The 16541-nt window shown below is 40.5% G+C and overlaps 1 protein-coding gene across 4 annotated transcripts in view; it reads right to left on the reverse strand.

Moving 5' to 3' along the window:
- Nucleotides 1–16541, reverse strand: part of CACNA1C (calcium voltage-gated channel subunit alpha1 C) — a 658891-nt gene that overhangs the window by 123350 nt on the left and 519000 nt on the right. For all 4 annotated transcript variants that reach the window (XM_049627025.1, XM_049627026.1, XM_049627022.1 and 1 more), the window contains exons 12-13: nucleotides 4841–5001; nucleotides 3669–3894 (exon numbers count right to left, since the gene is read on the reverse strand). In XM_049627025.1, the coding sequence (XP_049482982.1) occupies nucleotides 3669–3894; nucleotides 4841–5001 (387 nt within the window). The remainder of the gene's footprint in view (nucleotides 1–3668; nucleotides 3895–4840; nucleotides 5002–16541) is intronic.

A 16541-nucleotide genomic window follows, 5' to 3' on the forward strand; every position in this document is an offset into this window, starting at 1 on the left:
AGATAATGAAATTATTCTGTTTATAGACTTTACAGAACTCTGAAATACCACTAATCTTTCTTGTGGAGGGACTATGGGAAGCTCTCTGACAAAGACAGATTTTTAAAAATGGCTTCTTGGCAATAGTTTCAGTTTAGAAGTAGATAAATTATTGATTAGAAATAGAATGAATGTCAAATCTCTTCAAGACTCTATGACAATATCTAGGAACAAGAATTCTTTTCTATAGGAATCTAAAAAACAAAAGCAAAAACAAACCCCCAAACACATAGACTTTTGAGAACTATTTAGGAGGCACTGAAAACTCCAAGTGAAAAATAGCTTTTACCAGACCCAAGGAGGAACAGGTAGAATCAGCAAATATCCAACAACAAGAATCCATATGTAAAAATCCTTTAAGGCACACCTCTGGGATAAAGACAAGACAGTTCAGCAGTCAACTTCACAGTTCATGGTCATGGTTAGGAGCACAGAACCTGAGGTCAGACACAGATCTGCTACTTAATCCCAGATTCATCCCTGAGCAGTTTGTGTGGCTTGGGTAAGTGACTTAAATCTTTAAACCACAGTTTCCTCATCTATAAAATGGGAATTATGATAATAGTACACTCCTCTGGCCCTCTCTTACAGTTAATTGTGAGGATGAGTCAAGTGAAAAAAGCCAGACCACACTAGATGCACAGAGTAAGTACTGATGCATATTAACAATAATTGTTATATTTCTACTACTTTTAGTAACAAGCCAAGGGTTTTCTGTAATGCCAAGATATTCAGGGCATACAGAAAGAGTTTTTTTCTGGGGTGAGGGGAAGGGAGGTGTTTGCTCAGGAACATTAAACTTGTGGGTTTAAATTCTGCATGTCCTTGAAGTCCATCCTGTGACATTAAACATTCCCCAGGGACTTTCTCCTTTTCCCAACTTCTAATAGCACGTATTCCCATCCTTGTCCCAACATTTGCCAGCTCATTTTATTCTGTCTTAGATTTTCTTTCAATGGTTTCATATGCACAAACTCCATCTCCCTAGCCAGGCTTTAAACTTCTCCTGGGTTCAGGTCATACCATACCTCTCTTCCCTTATCTCTCAGAGCTTGATGCATAGTAGGAACATGGGAGAGAAACAGAAGTAAGAGACTGTATATGTGTAGGTGGCTCTCAGGGCCCCACCTCTCCGTCCTCCAAATAACAACAAAGATAATAAACAGGTTAATAATAAGTCTTCTGGCTGCTGAGTGTCCCTGGGCCTGGCACTGTTTAAGTGCCTTCTCTCATCTGACCTTCGACAGCACCCCAGGAATGAGTGTGTGCTGGCGGCTGCTGAGAGAGCCATAAAGAGAACAACAAACTGAGGGCAGTGTTGCAAGCCCTGACCATTCATACAGCCATGTTCAGAACACAAGCAGGTATGGTTACCTTCAAATCCCTGAATGAAAGATACTGAGCCCACTCCCTCTTTTCCCAATACAATACAACTGATGGTTTCGGTGCCCTATTATCAGTTGGGATCCCAAAGCAGAGACTCTTACAAAGAGGAGGTTTGTCAGAGTTTGAGCCTCCTCCCTTTCACATGTTTCTGATATGTCCCTTCAAGGTTGACCACAACCTACTGCAACTCAGACATATATCTCAAAGATTTTTAAGAAACAATGTTTATGTTCATGTGAGGCCTTCTGAGAGTTTCCTATTCTATTTAAATCTTTCACTGAAAATGAGAATGTGAAGAAATTGGAACCCATATACATCACCAGTGGGAATGCAAAATGGTGCAGTCTCTTTGGAAACAGTTTGGCAGTTTCTCAAAATCTTAAATGTGCAGTTATCAGATGACCTAAAAATTCTAGTCCTAGGTATATATCTAAGAGAAATGAAACTGAAAATCCATACAAAAACTTATACATGAATATTCATAGCAGCATTATTCATAGTAGCCAAAAGGTAAAGATAAACCAAATATCCATCAACTGATGAATGAACATACAAACACAATGTGTATCCACAGAATGGAATATTATTCAGCCATAAAGAGGAATAAAGTACTGACACATGGTACAACATGGGTGAATCTTGAAACCATTACATAAGTGAAAGAAGCCCAGTCGCAAAACACCACAGACTGCATAATATCACTTATAGAAATTGTCAAGAATAGGGAAATCTACAGAAATAGAAAGTAAATTTTATTGGTTGCTGCTGGGAGGAATGTGGGGAGAATGAGGAGTGGGTATGGGTTTCTTTCTGGGGTGATAAAAATGTTCTAAAACTAAATTGTGGTGATGGTTGCAAAGTTATGTGAATGTACAGAAAAACACTGAATTGTACACTTTAGAGGCATGAATTATAGTATGTAAATTATATGTCAATAAAGCTGCTTAAAAACGATGGTTGTGATTCAATCAATTGATTTCACCACTCAAATAGGTCACAACACAGTCGAAATGACTGTCCTAGAGCGTGCTGCCTGGCCCCATGCCCCCGCCCATGCCTCCTCTTCATGAGAATCACTGCTTGACCCCGAGAGCTGGGGAGATTGTAGTCTTCGGGTGGGTGGATGGACAGGCAGATGGAGAGGGGGTGAATGTGAGGAAGGAGGGGTGAAAGCCATCTGTGCCATGATAGCCATCATCCTTACTCAGTTAAGGAAATTGGACTGCATTTTCAGCAGCACATGCACAGGAAAAAGACCACATTGCTCAGTCTCTCGAACAGTTGGGGTGGCCATGAGAACAGATCCTTTGGTAAGATCTCTCAAAGAGCTCTGGAAGGGCTGACTCAGCCAGGATGGGTGTCTGCTTTGGTCCCTTGCTCTTTCTCTTCTCCCTGCCTTGATTCAAACATGATGGCTCAATCTCTGAAAGCCACCTAATGACCCAGAGAATGGAAAGTGGTTCTAAGGCTGTCAAAGTAAAGGACAGCAGGGAGGGGTGCCTGGGTGGCTCAGTCAGTTGAGCATCTGACTTTGGCTCAGGTCATGATTATGCATTTGTGGGTTTGAGCCCCAGGTTGGGCTCTGTACTGACAGCTCAGAGCCTGAAGCCTGCTTCAAATTCTGTGTCTTGCTTTCTCTTTGCTCCTCCCCCCACCTCAAAAATAATAAACATTAAAAAAAAAAAGGACAGATGGGATGGGGTCTCTGTCTTCTTCAGTTAACCTGGGATGCCCACTTCTGCACTTTTTTTAAAGTTTATGTATTTGAGAGAGAGAGCGAGAAAGAGACACATGTGAGCAGGGAAGGGGCAGAAAGAGAGAGAGAGAGAGAGAGAGAGAGAGAGAGAGAGAGAGAGAGTCCCAAGTAGGCTCCACAGTATCAGTGCAGAGCTCGACACAGGGCTCAATCTCATGAACTGTGAGATCATGACCTGAGCTGAGATCAAGAATAAGATGCTTAACTGACTGAGCCACACAGATGCCCCTCTATACTTCTTTTATGTAACTAAATAAATCCCAAATTTGTTTGTGCCACTGAGTTGTCTCTGGTAGCAGTGGTCAAAGGTACTTATAAATGATATGTCATCTAATGAAGAAAAATTCCTCTCCATCATATATGAGCCAAGGATAGACCTCTTAAGAAATAGCAGCTACTCTCCCACCCAGGACTTTCTGCCTCCCTTGCCTTCTGGAAGAACTTCTACCTGAGTTCCAGGTCCAAAGGGAAGTGAGAAACCAAATACCTTGTGATTTTAAATATCCGCAGTAGCCGGACACATCTCAGTACAGAGATGCCCAAGGGAGACATGATCTTGGTCTCCACCAGGATGGTCTCCAGAATGCCCCCACACACGATGAAGCAGTCAAAGCGGTTGAAGAGGGACACAAAGTAGGCCTGCAGGCCCAGGCTGTACATCTTTAGCAGCATCTCCGCAGTGAAAAGGGCCAGTAGTGCCTTGTTGGCCGTGTCTGGTGGGTTCAAGAGAGGGGGTAGGATCCCAACACAGATGTAAGAGTGGGGAGAGGGGGGAGGAGGAGAAAGAAAACAGTAATTATCATCACTGGAGAAAAAGCCAGATGCTTCCCTTCCCAGCCAGGACACCTCTCCCATATGTTGCTGCCAGAACAGAACAATTGGGGCCAAAGTGACAAGAAAGGGGTATCTAGTAATAATCACAGTAAACATGTATTGAGGATCTACCATGTATCAAAGGCTTTGTGTGCTGATCTTCTTTATTCCTCCCAGCAGCTTTTCAGAGATGAGAAGTGAGGTTCTGAGAGGTAAGTAATCTGCCCAAACCAATCAGCCAAAAGGGGGAGACAAGTCACCCGTCTGCCCTCTACACTGGGAGACTGTCCACCTCCCAGCATTCTGGAATGCAGCCCCTGTGTCTGCCTGACTCCCTGGGCATGGAGCTGAGGCACTGGCTAGGGAGGTCCTCTTCTAGGGGTTCAGGGAAGGGTACTAACTGCCCATTGAGGACAGCTCCTCGTGCTCAGGCCACTACTGTCCTCTTTCTTGGCTTTTTGCTCACCTCATCCTCACACGTTCTGGCAGGTCCACCTGCAGGCTATTGTATTGAAAATCCATTCTGGGAAGTTGGCAGCCAAGGGTTGAGATAGCCAAACAGGGGGCAGCATGTGTCCTTGTCACCTGGACCCAACGGTGACTGTTGGGGTAGGCAGATGGTGTGGGCCTACACAGGTGAGCCACATCTGTTTATAATGAGGTTGCACATTTTACTATGGGGCTTGCAAACTGTCAGGCCTTTGGTATCTCCAGCATGGTGCCTGCCAAGAGCCACGGCCACTGGCAACTTTCCCATCAACCTTGTGCCTGTGACCATTCCCTCCCTGGGATTTAGGGCTAAGTTAACAAGAGTAAAGCAGGATAGTGCCAGGGGCTGCCTCTCACCTTGGACCTCCGTGAGCCAGTGGGGCTGGTTGTAATGTTCTGAGGCGATGGTGAGTGTGTTGAGGAACACCAGGAAGATCACAAGCCAGTAGAAGACATTAGACTTGACTGCAGCACGACACTTTCTTCTGCAGAACCGATTCCACCGACGCCAGTAGCGGCTGGAAAAGGAGCAAGGAGAGAGGGATGGGGAGGGAGGTGACTGTGAAATTCAGATTTTTTCCAATCTGAAAGGTATCATAGTGGTCTCCTTTCTTCCCTTAATGGACTTGGCCTCACCAGAGCAGTACAATCTGGTGGCAAACAGATAAGCTTCATGTCAAATTAACCAGGATCTGTCACTTGTGTGGCCTCAGGTGTAGCCCTGCCCCTTGTAAGCTTTGATTTTTCCCATTTGTAAAACAGGAATAGGGCCAAGCTCACAGGGTTGTTGTTCAGATCAATAAAATCCATATATATATATATATATATATATATATATATACACACACACACACACCATATATTGCATCTGGTATAAATAGATATTTTTTTATAATAATAGCATCATTCAAAATTATATTGCAAGTATTAGGAGAATTATTAGTAGTGATGGTAGGAATAGGACTAGTAATGTCTACCATTAATGAAACTTCGTCTATGCCTGTTACCATATTAGGCACTTTCCATGCCTTCTCTTTAATTCTTTAAATAACCCTGAAAAGCAGGTGTTATCCTGATTTTGAGGAGGAGTAAATTAAGGGCCATGGAGGTTGAATACCTTGGTTAATATCACACAGTGGCAGAGCCAGATTTGGTTCTCCCCCGACCCCAGCCCAGTCTCTCGCCCAGATGCTGCCTCATCTGTAAAGTGTAAGGGCTGAATCTGGATCAGAGGTTCTTTGCCTTTATGGGGTTATGGAATGTTTTCAGACTCTGATGAATGTTTAGATCCTCTGTTCAGAAAAGAGCATACACGCACACATGCATACATACACACACATCTCTGCATACTAGTTCATACAACAGCACATGGACCCCTGGAAGCTTAGCTATGGTCCTTAAAATGTTCCTTTGGTCTCTTGGTTAGGGACTTCTGTCAATGATTCTCAAACCTGGCTGTACATAAAATTACCTGGGGAAGCTTAAAAAAACAATCATAACCTCCCACTAGTACCTAGGCTCCAACTCCAAATCAATTAAATCTGGTTCTCTGGGGGCTGGGTATTTTTTAAAGCTCCCCAGAGGGTTCTAATCTATAACCATGGTTGAGAACCATTAAGCTAGATTATACCAAGGAGTCACTCACATTTTTAAATTCTATGGTGCAGGAGTTTATAGCTTTCCCAAATTTCATCCTTATTAGATACAGAGAAAATACATAGCTATGTTTGGTAGTTCCGCTGACCAAACATTTAATAAATGCTGACAGTAGCAACAAAGGAGAGAAGGAAGGGGATTGTGGAGAAGTGCCTGGGAGGGAGACTTACAGAGGCCACCTTAACGATTTCCAGAGAGAGAATGATGGAATTTGATTTTAGAAAACCATCTAAACAACAAAACAACTTCTAGATCAGAGGTAGTATGAGAAATATTCTTTTGACCATCTGGGCTGGAGATGATGAAGGCAGTAGCTTTATTAATGGAAAAGAGGACACTGAGTTGACACTCCACAATTTTGGAGGCAGAATCAATAGGACTTTGAGCTTGACTGGATGTGCAAGGTAAGAGAGAAAGGTATGGAAGGACAGCCAAAACTTCTAGCTGGGGTGATTTGGAGAGTGGCACCTCTAGCCAATATAGGTACAGACAAGGAGAAGCAGTGCTCTGGGCAGGGAGGTTGCTATGAGGGGAAAGTAGGGGCGCCCAGCTCAAAAAATAGATTTGAAGTGCTTGCAGGTCATGTATATAGAGAGACCCAACAGGCAGTCAGAAGGCAGTGCCCCTGTGTGGGTAATAAAGAAGGCAGGGAAGGAACAAAGAAGCATCTTGGAACAATAGTCCATGAATATCTGTATTCACATCTGTATTCTACGTTTCTAGAAATGCAGATCCTTGCTGCTATGGATTCATCCACCCACCCCCAAACTGACTTTCAAGACAGCTTGACTTCATTTATGTTTTCATTCTGTATTTTCTACCTAGTGTCTGTGGAAAATCCTGTTACCAAATCTTTGTTAAAATCTATTAGGATTTTAACTCACTTTAGAAAAGTGAGAAGTACATTTAAGAAGAGAACTGTTTCCTCAGAACTGCAGACAGAACTTAGTTTTTGGCTTGCAGAACAGGGAGGGAAGGAAGAATTAATCACATAGTGTTCTGATCTGACCCTACCTCATCATGGGTGCTTGAATGCCATCTCTAGTGTGTGCTATCTCTTTGTAGGGGATACTTACATGCTACTTAGGGGTAATTCACTGCATAGAGAAGAAATGCATTGGGGCCAGAAAATTAAGGTTTCGAAATGCACATAGGGAGGCTTACATCTTCCTAGACATACCACCCTGGGTAAGAATGAAGATGAGGGAGGCTGAGGAGAGGGGCAAAGGAGTGGGACAAGGGGTTCTTGGTGGTCCTCTGGAGTTTGCCAGCTCTCGATACTGAGGAGTCTTATCTTGACAGGACAGGACACTGATTCTTCCCTATTATTGTGGTTATTAATAATGTAGAAAAATTTGGTGCAATTTTTTCCTAAAAAATGAATTTTCAGGACAAACTTCTATCTGGTCTTAAATAGCTTACACTGTAGTTTCAAAGAATATTTTAAATAGATATAATTTTATGTTACAGAAATCACTGATAATTGTGATTCAGAGTCCAAAGAATCAAGTTTGCATTTCTTTACAGTATATAAAAATGGACTTGGAGTCAGTTTAATACTGAGAACTTGATTAAGTTCCTCTTGTCCCGAGTTTGGGATATGAGGTACCACATAGTCAGGCCTATCCCATGGGTCTAGAACTGCCTGACTCGCTGAAGGAGTGGCTGTCGGATAGGGTAGTGGCTGTTAAATGTGCTGTTCCTGTGCACATCCATTCAGGGGAGTCACATGGATTTGGGCTGGGGTGGGGGTGGGGGTAATTACTATCCAGAGAAAGTATTTAAAGATAATTATACACCTCCCACTCTTCAAAATATAGCTTTGCTTGACAACTGGTTTCCTGGCAACACTTCCTACTGTATAATAAATGTAATGATTTATTAGAATGTGTAAATTTATTTGTGTGTTTACATACACACGGAGGATATAGAAATTAAATGATAAAATAGGGAGGAGAAATTTGCCTGCTATTCATGTTCCCCTCACACTAAGCACAAAAGTCATTTACTCTAGAAATAGAAGTTCCCATATGTAGACATAGGACAGAAAGGTGGATATGAATGTGCCTAATCTACTTCTTCAAAATTCTGTATCATTGAATCCCCATGGGAAAGTTCCGTTCACTCACCCTGGGATCCACCCTACCTTTTCCTAATTCTGGGCCTTACTCTTGCCTTTCCACCTACATGGACTGTCCCCACAACTCCCAGGACCTTCCCTTCCTATGTCCTGCCATTCTTTAGGGCTTAGCTCAAGTCCCAGCTTCTCTGTGGTGAAATTTTCTAAGTTTTCCCAGACTTAGTACTCCTGTCACACTTATTGTCTGCATTACTCATTTTAGTTATACATTAAGGAAATAATTATTAAACACCTATCATGGGATAGGTAATAGATATTCAACAGTTAACAGGATAGACAGTCTTTGCATAAAACTCATGCTTAAAGACCCTTGTAAGCAATGAAAGAGTTTGCTTACCACCAAGGCAGGCTTCACAGAGGTGCCACAGGAACACACCAAAGGGCCTCCTAGCCAGGGGTGGAGGAGCCAGCAAAGGTTACCCAAAAGAAATGATTTCTCATTTCCCCATACTGTCAGTTATCTTTTAGTATATGGTTCTTGCCTCTCCAGTGAGATCATAGGATCCTTGAGGGAAAAAGACTATGTCTTACACTTTGCTATAGATCCACAGTACTTAGTGCAGTCCATTTCACATGGTAAGGACATTTGACTGATAGGTTGGTAGAACAGCAGAGACAAACTCTATGCAGATTTACTAACATCTTGCTGAAGACAAGACTTGAGAGCCTGGAGCTTTTGTGACCCAGGGATGAAAGTGGGGGTGAGGAAAGGGCAGTGTTACTAAAAGAGTTTGCTTGGCATATAATTTTTGTCAGGCATCTAGAAGAGTAGACAACAGCAAAATGGTGGACATTTCAGGCTCTTTCTAGTGGCTAGAATAAGTTCCTATCTTTTCTTTAACTGGGAACAAGCAACACAGAAAATGATTACATTTAACTCTTTTATACTATATGTAAGTAACTTAAAATAGATTATCAGAGATTAGGAAAATTTATATATGTGCCTTGTCCTTGCTGCTCATTTCACTGAAGATGGGGCAAGACAGTCCTTCCAGATTTTAGAACCCTATGGGGTTCACTTCAGAACTCTGTAAAGTCAAGATCTGGAAACTCCAACAGGTTATCTGATTAATCCCTGCAAGTTGCATAAGACTTTCTAAATAACTTGTTCCATAACTGTTTAAATCCTATTCTGTACCATGATGCCCAAATGTTGCAAAATTCGTTATTGTAACTAATTCCTCAAAGTGGAGACTTGGCTTACAAAAGGAATCCCCTAATATTGCCTGAACATTATAACTTGATTATAATTTGCTGAGTTTCCTCTAAAGTTTCTCTTCTAACATTTCTTTTAAATAAACCATGACTTTGTATCATTCTGTATTGCAGATGTCTGGAAATTCAAATTGTCTTATTTGTCATTGTTAAACTGAGAAAATGATCAGGACATTTTGTTAAAACTTAAATTTTAGAATCTTTTTAAAGAGTAAAACAGGCTCTTCACTGTTTACAAAGTTATTCTGAGTTGCAAAAATTCCCTCTCCATTTCCCCCCTGTACTACTATGCTTTTCTCCTGTATGCTCCCATTCAATCATGGCTGCCATAATCAGGCAGAAAGTATGAAGATACATTCTTCTTGCATCTGTAGTGGAAATCCTAGCAGCAGACTGAAATAATTCCAGATCTACTTTGATAATTTTCATGGCATTTTCAATCCATTGCCCGGCTTTGCTATTCCTTAAACACACAACATCAGTGGACTGTAGAATCTAGACTAGAGGGTTGCCATTTTGTATCTTCTCAGACCTTTTAGGGCCAGCCCATCTGGTGCAGTAGCTACTAGACACATGTGGCTCTTGAGCACTTGAAATTGGCTAATCCAAACTGAAACATGTAGTAAGTGTCAAATAAACGCTGTATTTCAAAGATTTAGTACAAAAATTAATGTAAAATATCTCAATTTTTATATTAAACAGGGGTTAAGATGGCAGAGGACTAGGAGGACCCTAAGCTTGCCTCATCCCTCAAACACAGATAAATATCAAACCATCATGAACATCCAATATCTGAAGGCTAAGAGAGCAAAACTGCACAACAAGAGGTAGAAAACAGCCACACTGTGGAAGACAGGAGCTGCAGAGAGTTGATTTGGGGGAGAGAAGAGTTGCAGATGCTGCAATGGGGACAGAGTTATGATCTTGTAGAGAGTAGCAAAAGAGAAAGAAAGAGAAGGAAAGAGTGAAAGTGCACGAAGGGAACTGTACAAGAAAAACTCTCCCCCAAAACCACTGTCTGGGAAAAGGAGAGCAGTGCAGTGGAAAGCTGAAATTTTTTTTTTCAATATATGAAATTTATTGTCAAATTGGTTTCCATACAACACCCAGTGCTCATCCCAAAATGTGCCCTCCTCAATACCCATCACCCACCCTCCCCTCCCTCCCACCCCCCATCAACCCTCAGTTTGTTCTCAGTTTTTAAGAGTCTCTTATGCTTTGACTCTCTTCCACTCTAACCTCTTTTTTTTCCCCTTCCCCTCCCCCATGGGTTTCTGTTAAGTTTCTCAGGATCCACATAAGAGTGAAAACATATGGTATCTGTCTTTCTCTCTATGTCTTACTTCACTTGGAAAGCTGAAATTTTGAAGGTCTGTGCCATTGCTAGGGTCATGCCTGGTGGGCTTGGTGGTGCTCTGGTGGGGAAGGAAGGTAGAGACCCAGGAGTGGGCAGCATGGTCTGAGAATTCCCTGGGTTGCACAGAGATAAACAGTTTCCCTGCTTGGAGTGCATTTGGGAGTGGTGGCATGTCCCCTCTGGGGACAAAAAAAGTGGCAGCAGCAATGTGCTGCCCTGTTCCCTAGCATAGGAAAAAAGACACTGCCTAAGGACAACAAACCTTTGTCTGGAGTTGTGCTGTTCTTTACCATAAACTCTGAACCACTACACGATCTCGTGACCATTTTCTGAGACAAATCAGCAAATGGCAAAAACCTGGCTAGGCCCTCTCCCAGAGGATCAGCATGTGTTTGAGCCATACAGATCTCTAAAATTTGTAATTTTGAAACCTAGCCGCATGCCTGAGATAAAACACAGGAGTACTGTGCTACCTGGCAGACAGACAGCTCGGTCACAGGCAGGGTGAAGGCAGGGATCTGGAAGAGGCTAGGGACACAAAAGAGGTGCTTGTCTGTTCTTTTGTGAGGGCTTTCTGAAGAGTGGTGAGCATGAACTCCCCACTCCGGGGACAAGAGATTGGGGTGACACTATTCCCCCCACCCTAGCCCACCCATCAGCACTGATCAACTTCAGTGAGCAAAACAGCACTAGCAAGTGGAGGCTGTAGTTGCTTACATTAAGTTCTGCCCCCTGTACCCTGCAGGTGCATCTCTACTAGGACAAATCAGTCTGAGATTCAGTGCAGCAGGCCACAGCCCCAGAAGACCAGCACAAACCCCTTGCATGCATCAAGTCTACTGATCAAAGGTGCTGCAAAAGCTTCAGCTCTAGGGGAAATAGGATCTAGTTTCCTTTCTTTTTTTTTTTTTTCTTTTGGACCTCTTCTATCACTCTCAGGAGCAGGAATATAGGAGCAGGCTTTTCTAACAATCCCCCCCCCCAAAAAAACTAGTGACCCAGACAAAATGACAAGACAAAGGAATTCACCCCAAAAGAAAGAACAGGAAGAAGTTATGACCAGGGATTTAATCAATATAGATATAAGTAAGATGTCTGAAACAGAATTTAAGACAATAATCATAAGGATATTAGCTAGGCTTGAGAAAAGCATAGAACACACTAGAGAATCCCTTATTGCAGAGATAAAAGAACTAAAAATTCGTGAGGCTGAAATAAAAAATGCAATAACCAAGATGCACAACCAAATGGATGCAATGACAATGAGGAAGGACAAAGCAGAGGAATGAATCGGTGATATAAAAGATAAGATTATGAAAAATAATGAAGGTGAAAAAAAGAGGGAAAGAAAGGTTTTGGATCATGAATGCAGACTTAGGAAACTGAGTGACTCCTTAAAGCATAATAATATTCATATTATAGAAGTCCCAGAAGAAGAAGATAAAGAAAAAGGAGGAGGAGGATTACTTGAGTTAATTATAGTTGAAAACTTCCTTACTCTGGGGAAGGAAACAGACATTGAAATTCATGAAACACAGAGAACTCCCATTAAATTCAACAAAAGCCAGCCGTCTCAAAGACATATCATAGTCAAATTCACAAAATACACAGACAAAGAAAAAATCCTAAAACCAGCAATGGAAAAAAAAGTCCTTAACCTACAAGGGAAGACAGATCAGGTTCAGAGTGGATCTGTCCAAAGAAATTTGGCAGGCCAAAAGGTAGTGGCATAATATATTCAATGTGCTGAATGGGAAAAATATGCAGCCAAGAACACTGTATCCAGCAAGGCTGTCATTCAGAATAGGAGAGATAAAGAGTTTCCCAAACAAAAACTAAAGGATTTCGTGACCACCCAACCAGCCCTGCAAGATATATTAAAGAGGACTCTTTGAGTGGAGGAAAAAATACCAAAAACAACAAAAATCAGAAAGAAAATAGAACATCACCAGAAACACCAACTGTACAGGTTAACACAATGGCACTAAATTAATATCTTTCAATAATCACTCTAAATGTAAATGCTAATGTACAGACTAAATGCAAATGTAAAGACTAAATGCTCTTATCAAAAGAATAGGGTATCAGAATGGATAAAAAAACAAGACTCATCTATATGTTGTGTACAAGAGACTCATTTTAGACCTAAAGAAATCTGTAGAATGAAAGTGAGGGGATGGACAACCACATATCATGGTAATGGTCGCCAAAAGAAAGCTGAAGTAGCCATAGTAGGGGACTTTAACACCCCACTTACAACAATGGACAGATTAAGCAGAAAATCAGCACACAGAAACAGTGACTTTGAATAAAACACTGGACTGCAAGGACTTAACAGATATATTCAGAACACTCATCCTAAAGCAGTGGAATCCATATTCTTTTTGAGTGCACATAGAACATTCTTCAGAATAGATCACATACTGGGTCACAAATCGGATCTCAACAAGCACAAAAGAACACAGCATCCAACTTTTCTGACCAAAATGCTATGAAACTCAAAGTCAACCACAAGAGAAATTTGGAAAGACCACAAATACATGGAGGTTAAAGAATATCCTACTAAAGAATGAATGGATTAACGAGGAAATTAGAGAAGAAATAAAAAAATACATGGAAGCAAATGAAAATGAAAACAGGACAATCTAGAACCTTTGGGATGCAGCAAAGGTGGTCCTAAGAGGGAAGTATATTGCGATTCAGGTCTACCTTGGAAAGCAAGAAAAGTCTCAAATACATAGCCTAACGACCTTACACCTTAAGAAGCTAGAAAAGGAACAGCAAATAAAGCCAGCAGAAGAAGGAAAATAATAAATATTAGAGCAGAAATGAATTATATAGAAACAAAATAACCAGGTAGAACATATTAAAAAACTAACAACTTGTTCTTTGAGAGAATTAATAAAATTGATAACCCCTAGCCAGATTTATCAAAAAGAAAAGAGAAAAGATCCAAATAGATAAAATCACGAATGAAAGAGGAGAGATCACAACCAACACCACAGAAATACAAACAATTACGAGACTATTCTGGAACAGATTTTGAAAAGACCCATAACCAGCAAATAAATTGAATCTGTAATCAAAAGTCTCCCAACAAACAAAAGTCCAGGGCCAGATGGCTTCTCAGGGGAATTCTACCAGACATTTAAAGAAGAGTTAATATCTAGTCTTCTCAAACTGTTCCAAAAAATATAAAGGGAAGGAAAACTTCAAAATTCACTCTATGAGGCCAATATCACCTTGATTCCAAAACCAGTCAAAGATCCCATTAAAAAGGAGAATTACAGGCCAATATCCATGATGAACATGGATGTGAAAATTCTCAACAGGATACTATCAAATTGAATCCAATAGTTCATTAAAAGAATTATTAGCCATATTCAAGTGGAATTTATTCCTGGGCTGCATGGGTGGTTCAATATCTGCAAATTAATCAACGTGATACCCCACATTAATAAAAGAAAGGATAAGAACCATATGATCCTCTCAATAGATGCAGAAAAGGCATTTGACAAAACATAGCATCCATTCCTGATAAAGGCCCTCAACAAAGTAAGTATAGATGGAACATACCTCAATATCATAAAAGTCATATATGAAAGACACACAGCTAATACCATCCTCAATGGTGAAAAACTGAGAGCTTTTCCTCTATGGTCAGAAACAAGACAGGGATGTCCGCTCTCCCCATTACTATTTAACATAGTACTGGAAGTCTTAGCTTCAGCAATTAACAACAAAAAGAAATAAAAGGCATCCAAATCAGCAAGGAAGAATTTACTATTTGAAGACAATATGATACTCTATGTAGAAAACCCAAAAGACTCCACCAAAAAAGAATTGCTAGAACTAATACATGAATTCAGCAAAGTTGCAGAATATAAAATCAATGTACAGAAATTGTTTGCATTTCTATACACCAATAATGAAGTGCAGAAAAAGAAATCAAGGAATTGATCCCATTTGCAGTTTCACTAAAAACCATAAGATAGATACCTAGGAATAAACCTAACCAAAGAGGTAAGAGATCTGTACTCTGACAACTATAGAACACTTATGAAAGAAATTGAAGAGGACACAAAGAAATGTGAAAAAATTCCATGCTCATGGATTAGAAGAACAAACATTGTTAAAATGTGGACACTACCCAAAGCAATCTACATATTTAATGCAGTTTGTATCAAAATACCACTAACATTTTTCACAGAGCTAGAACAAACAATCCTAAAATTTGTATGAAACCACAAAAGAACCCAAATAGTCAAAGCAATCCTGAGAAAGAAAGACAAAGATGGAGGCCTCACAATTCCAGACTTTAAGCTATATTACAAAGATGTAGTCATCAAGACAGTATGGTACTGGCACAAAAACAGACACATAGATCAATGGAACAGAATAGAAAATCCAGAAATGGACCCACAACTATATGGTCAATTAGTCTTCAACAAAGCAGGAAAGAATATTCAATGGAAAAAAGACAGACCCTTCAACAAATGGTGTTGGGAAAACTGAACAGCAACATACAGAAGAATGAAACTGGACCATTTCTTACACCATACACAAAATAAATTAAAAATGGATGAAAGACCTAAATGTGAAACAGTAAACCATCAAAATCCTAGAGGAGAATATAGGCAGCAACCTCTTTGACCTTGGCTGTAGCAACTTCCTACTAGACATGTCACTGGAGGCAAGGGAAACAAAAGCAAAAAGGAACTATTGGGACATCATCAAGATAAAAACCTTCTGCACAGTGAAGGAAACAATCTACAAAATTAAAAAGCAACTGATGGAATGGGAGAAGATATTTGCAAATAACATATTATATAAAAGGTTAGTATCCAAAATCTATAAAGAACTTATCAAACTCAACACCCCCCAAAAAACAAATAATCCAGTGAAGAAATGGGCAAAAGACATGAATAGACATTTTTCCAAAGAAGACATCCATATGGCTAACAGACACATGAAAAGATGCTCAACATCACTCATCATCAGGGAAATACAAATCAAAGCCACAATGAGATACCACCTCATATCTGTCAGAATGGGTGAATTAACAACATAGGAAACAACAGATTTTGGTGAGGATGCAAAAAAAAGGGGAACCCTTTTACACTGTTGTTGGGAATGCAAACTGGTGTAGCCATTGTGGAAAAACAGTATGGAGGTTCCTCAAAAAGTTAAAAATAGAACTACTCTGTGATCCAGCAATGGCACTACTAGGTATTTACCCAAAGGATACAAGTACAGATTCAAATGGATACAAAAGTACAGATTGGGCTACATGGCACCCTGATGTTTATAGCAGCATTATCAACAATAGCCAAACTATGGCAAGAGCCCAAGTGTCTACTGTCTGATGAATGGATAAAGAATATGTGGTATGTGTACACACACGCACACACACGTATATATGTATGTACACACATATATGTATATATGTAATGGAATATCACTCAGCCATCAAAAAGAATGAAAGCTTGCCATTTACAACAACGTGGATGGAGCTAGAGTGTATTATGCTAAGCGAAATACGTCAGTCAGAGAAAGACAAATACCATATGATTTCACTCATACGTGGAATTTAGGAAACAAAACAAATGAGCATATGGGAAAGGGAAAAAAAGAGAAAAAGAGGGAAGCAAACCATAAGAGACTCAAAGACAGAAATGCTGAAGTGTTGG

Source organism: Panthera uncia, chromosome B4 (genome assembly GCF_023721935.1).
Source record: "Panthera uncia isolate 11264 chromosome B4, Puncia_PCG_1.0, whole genome shotgun sequence".
NCBI classification, from domain to species: domain Eukaryota; kingdom Metazoa; phylum Chordata; class Mammalia; order Carnivora; family Felidae; genus Panthera; species Panthera uncia.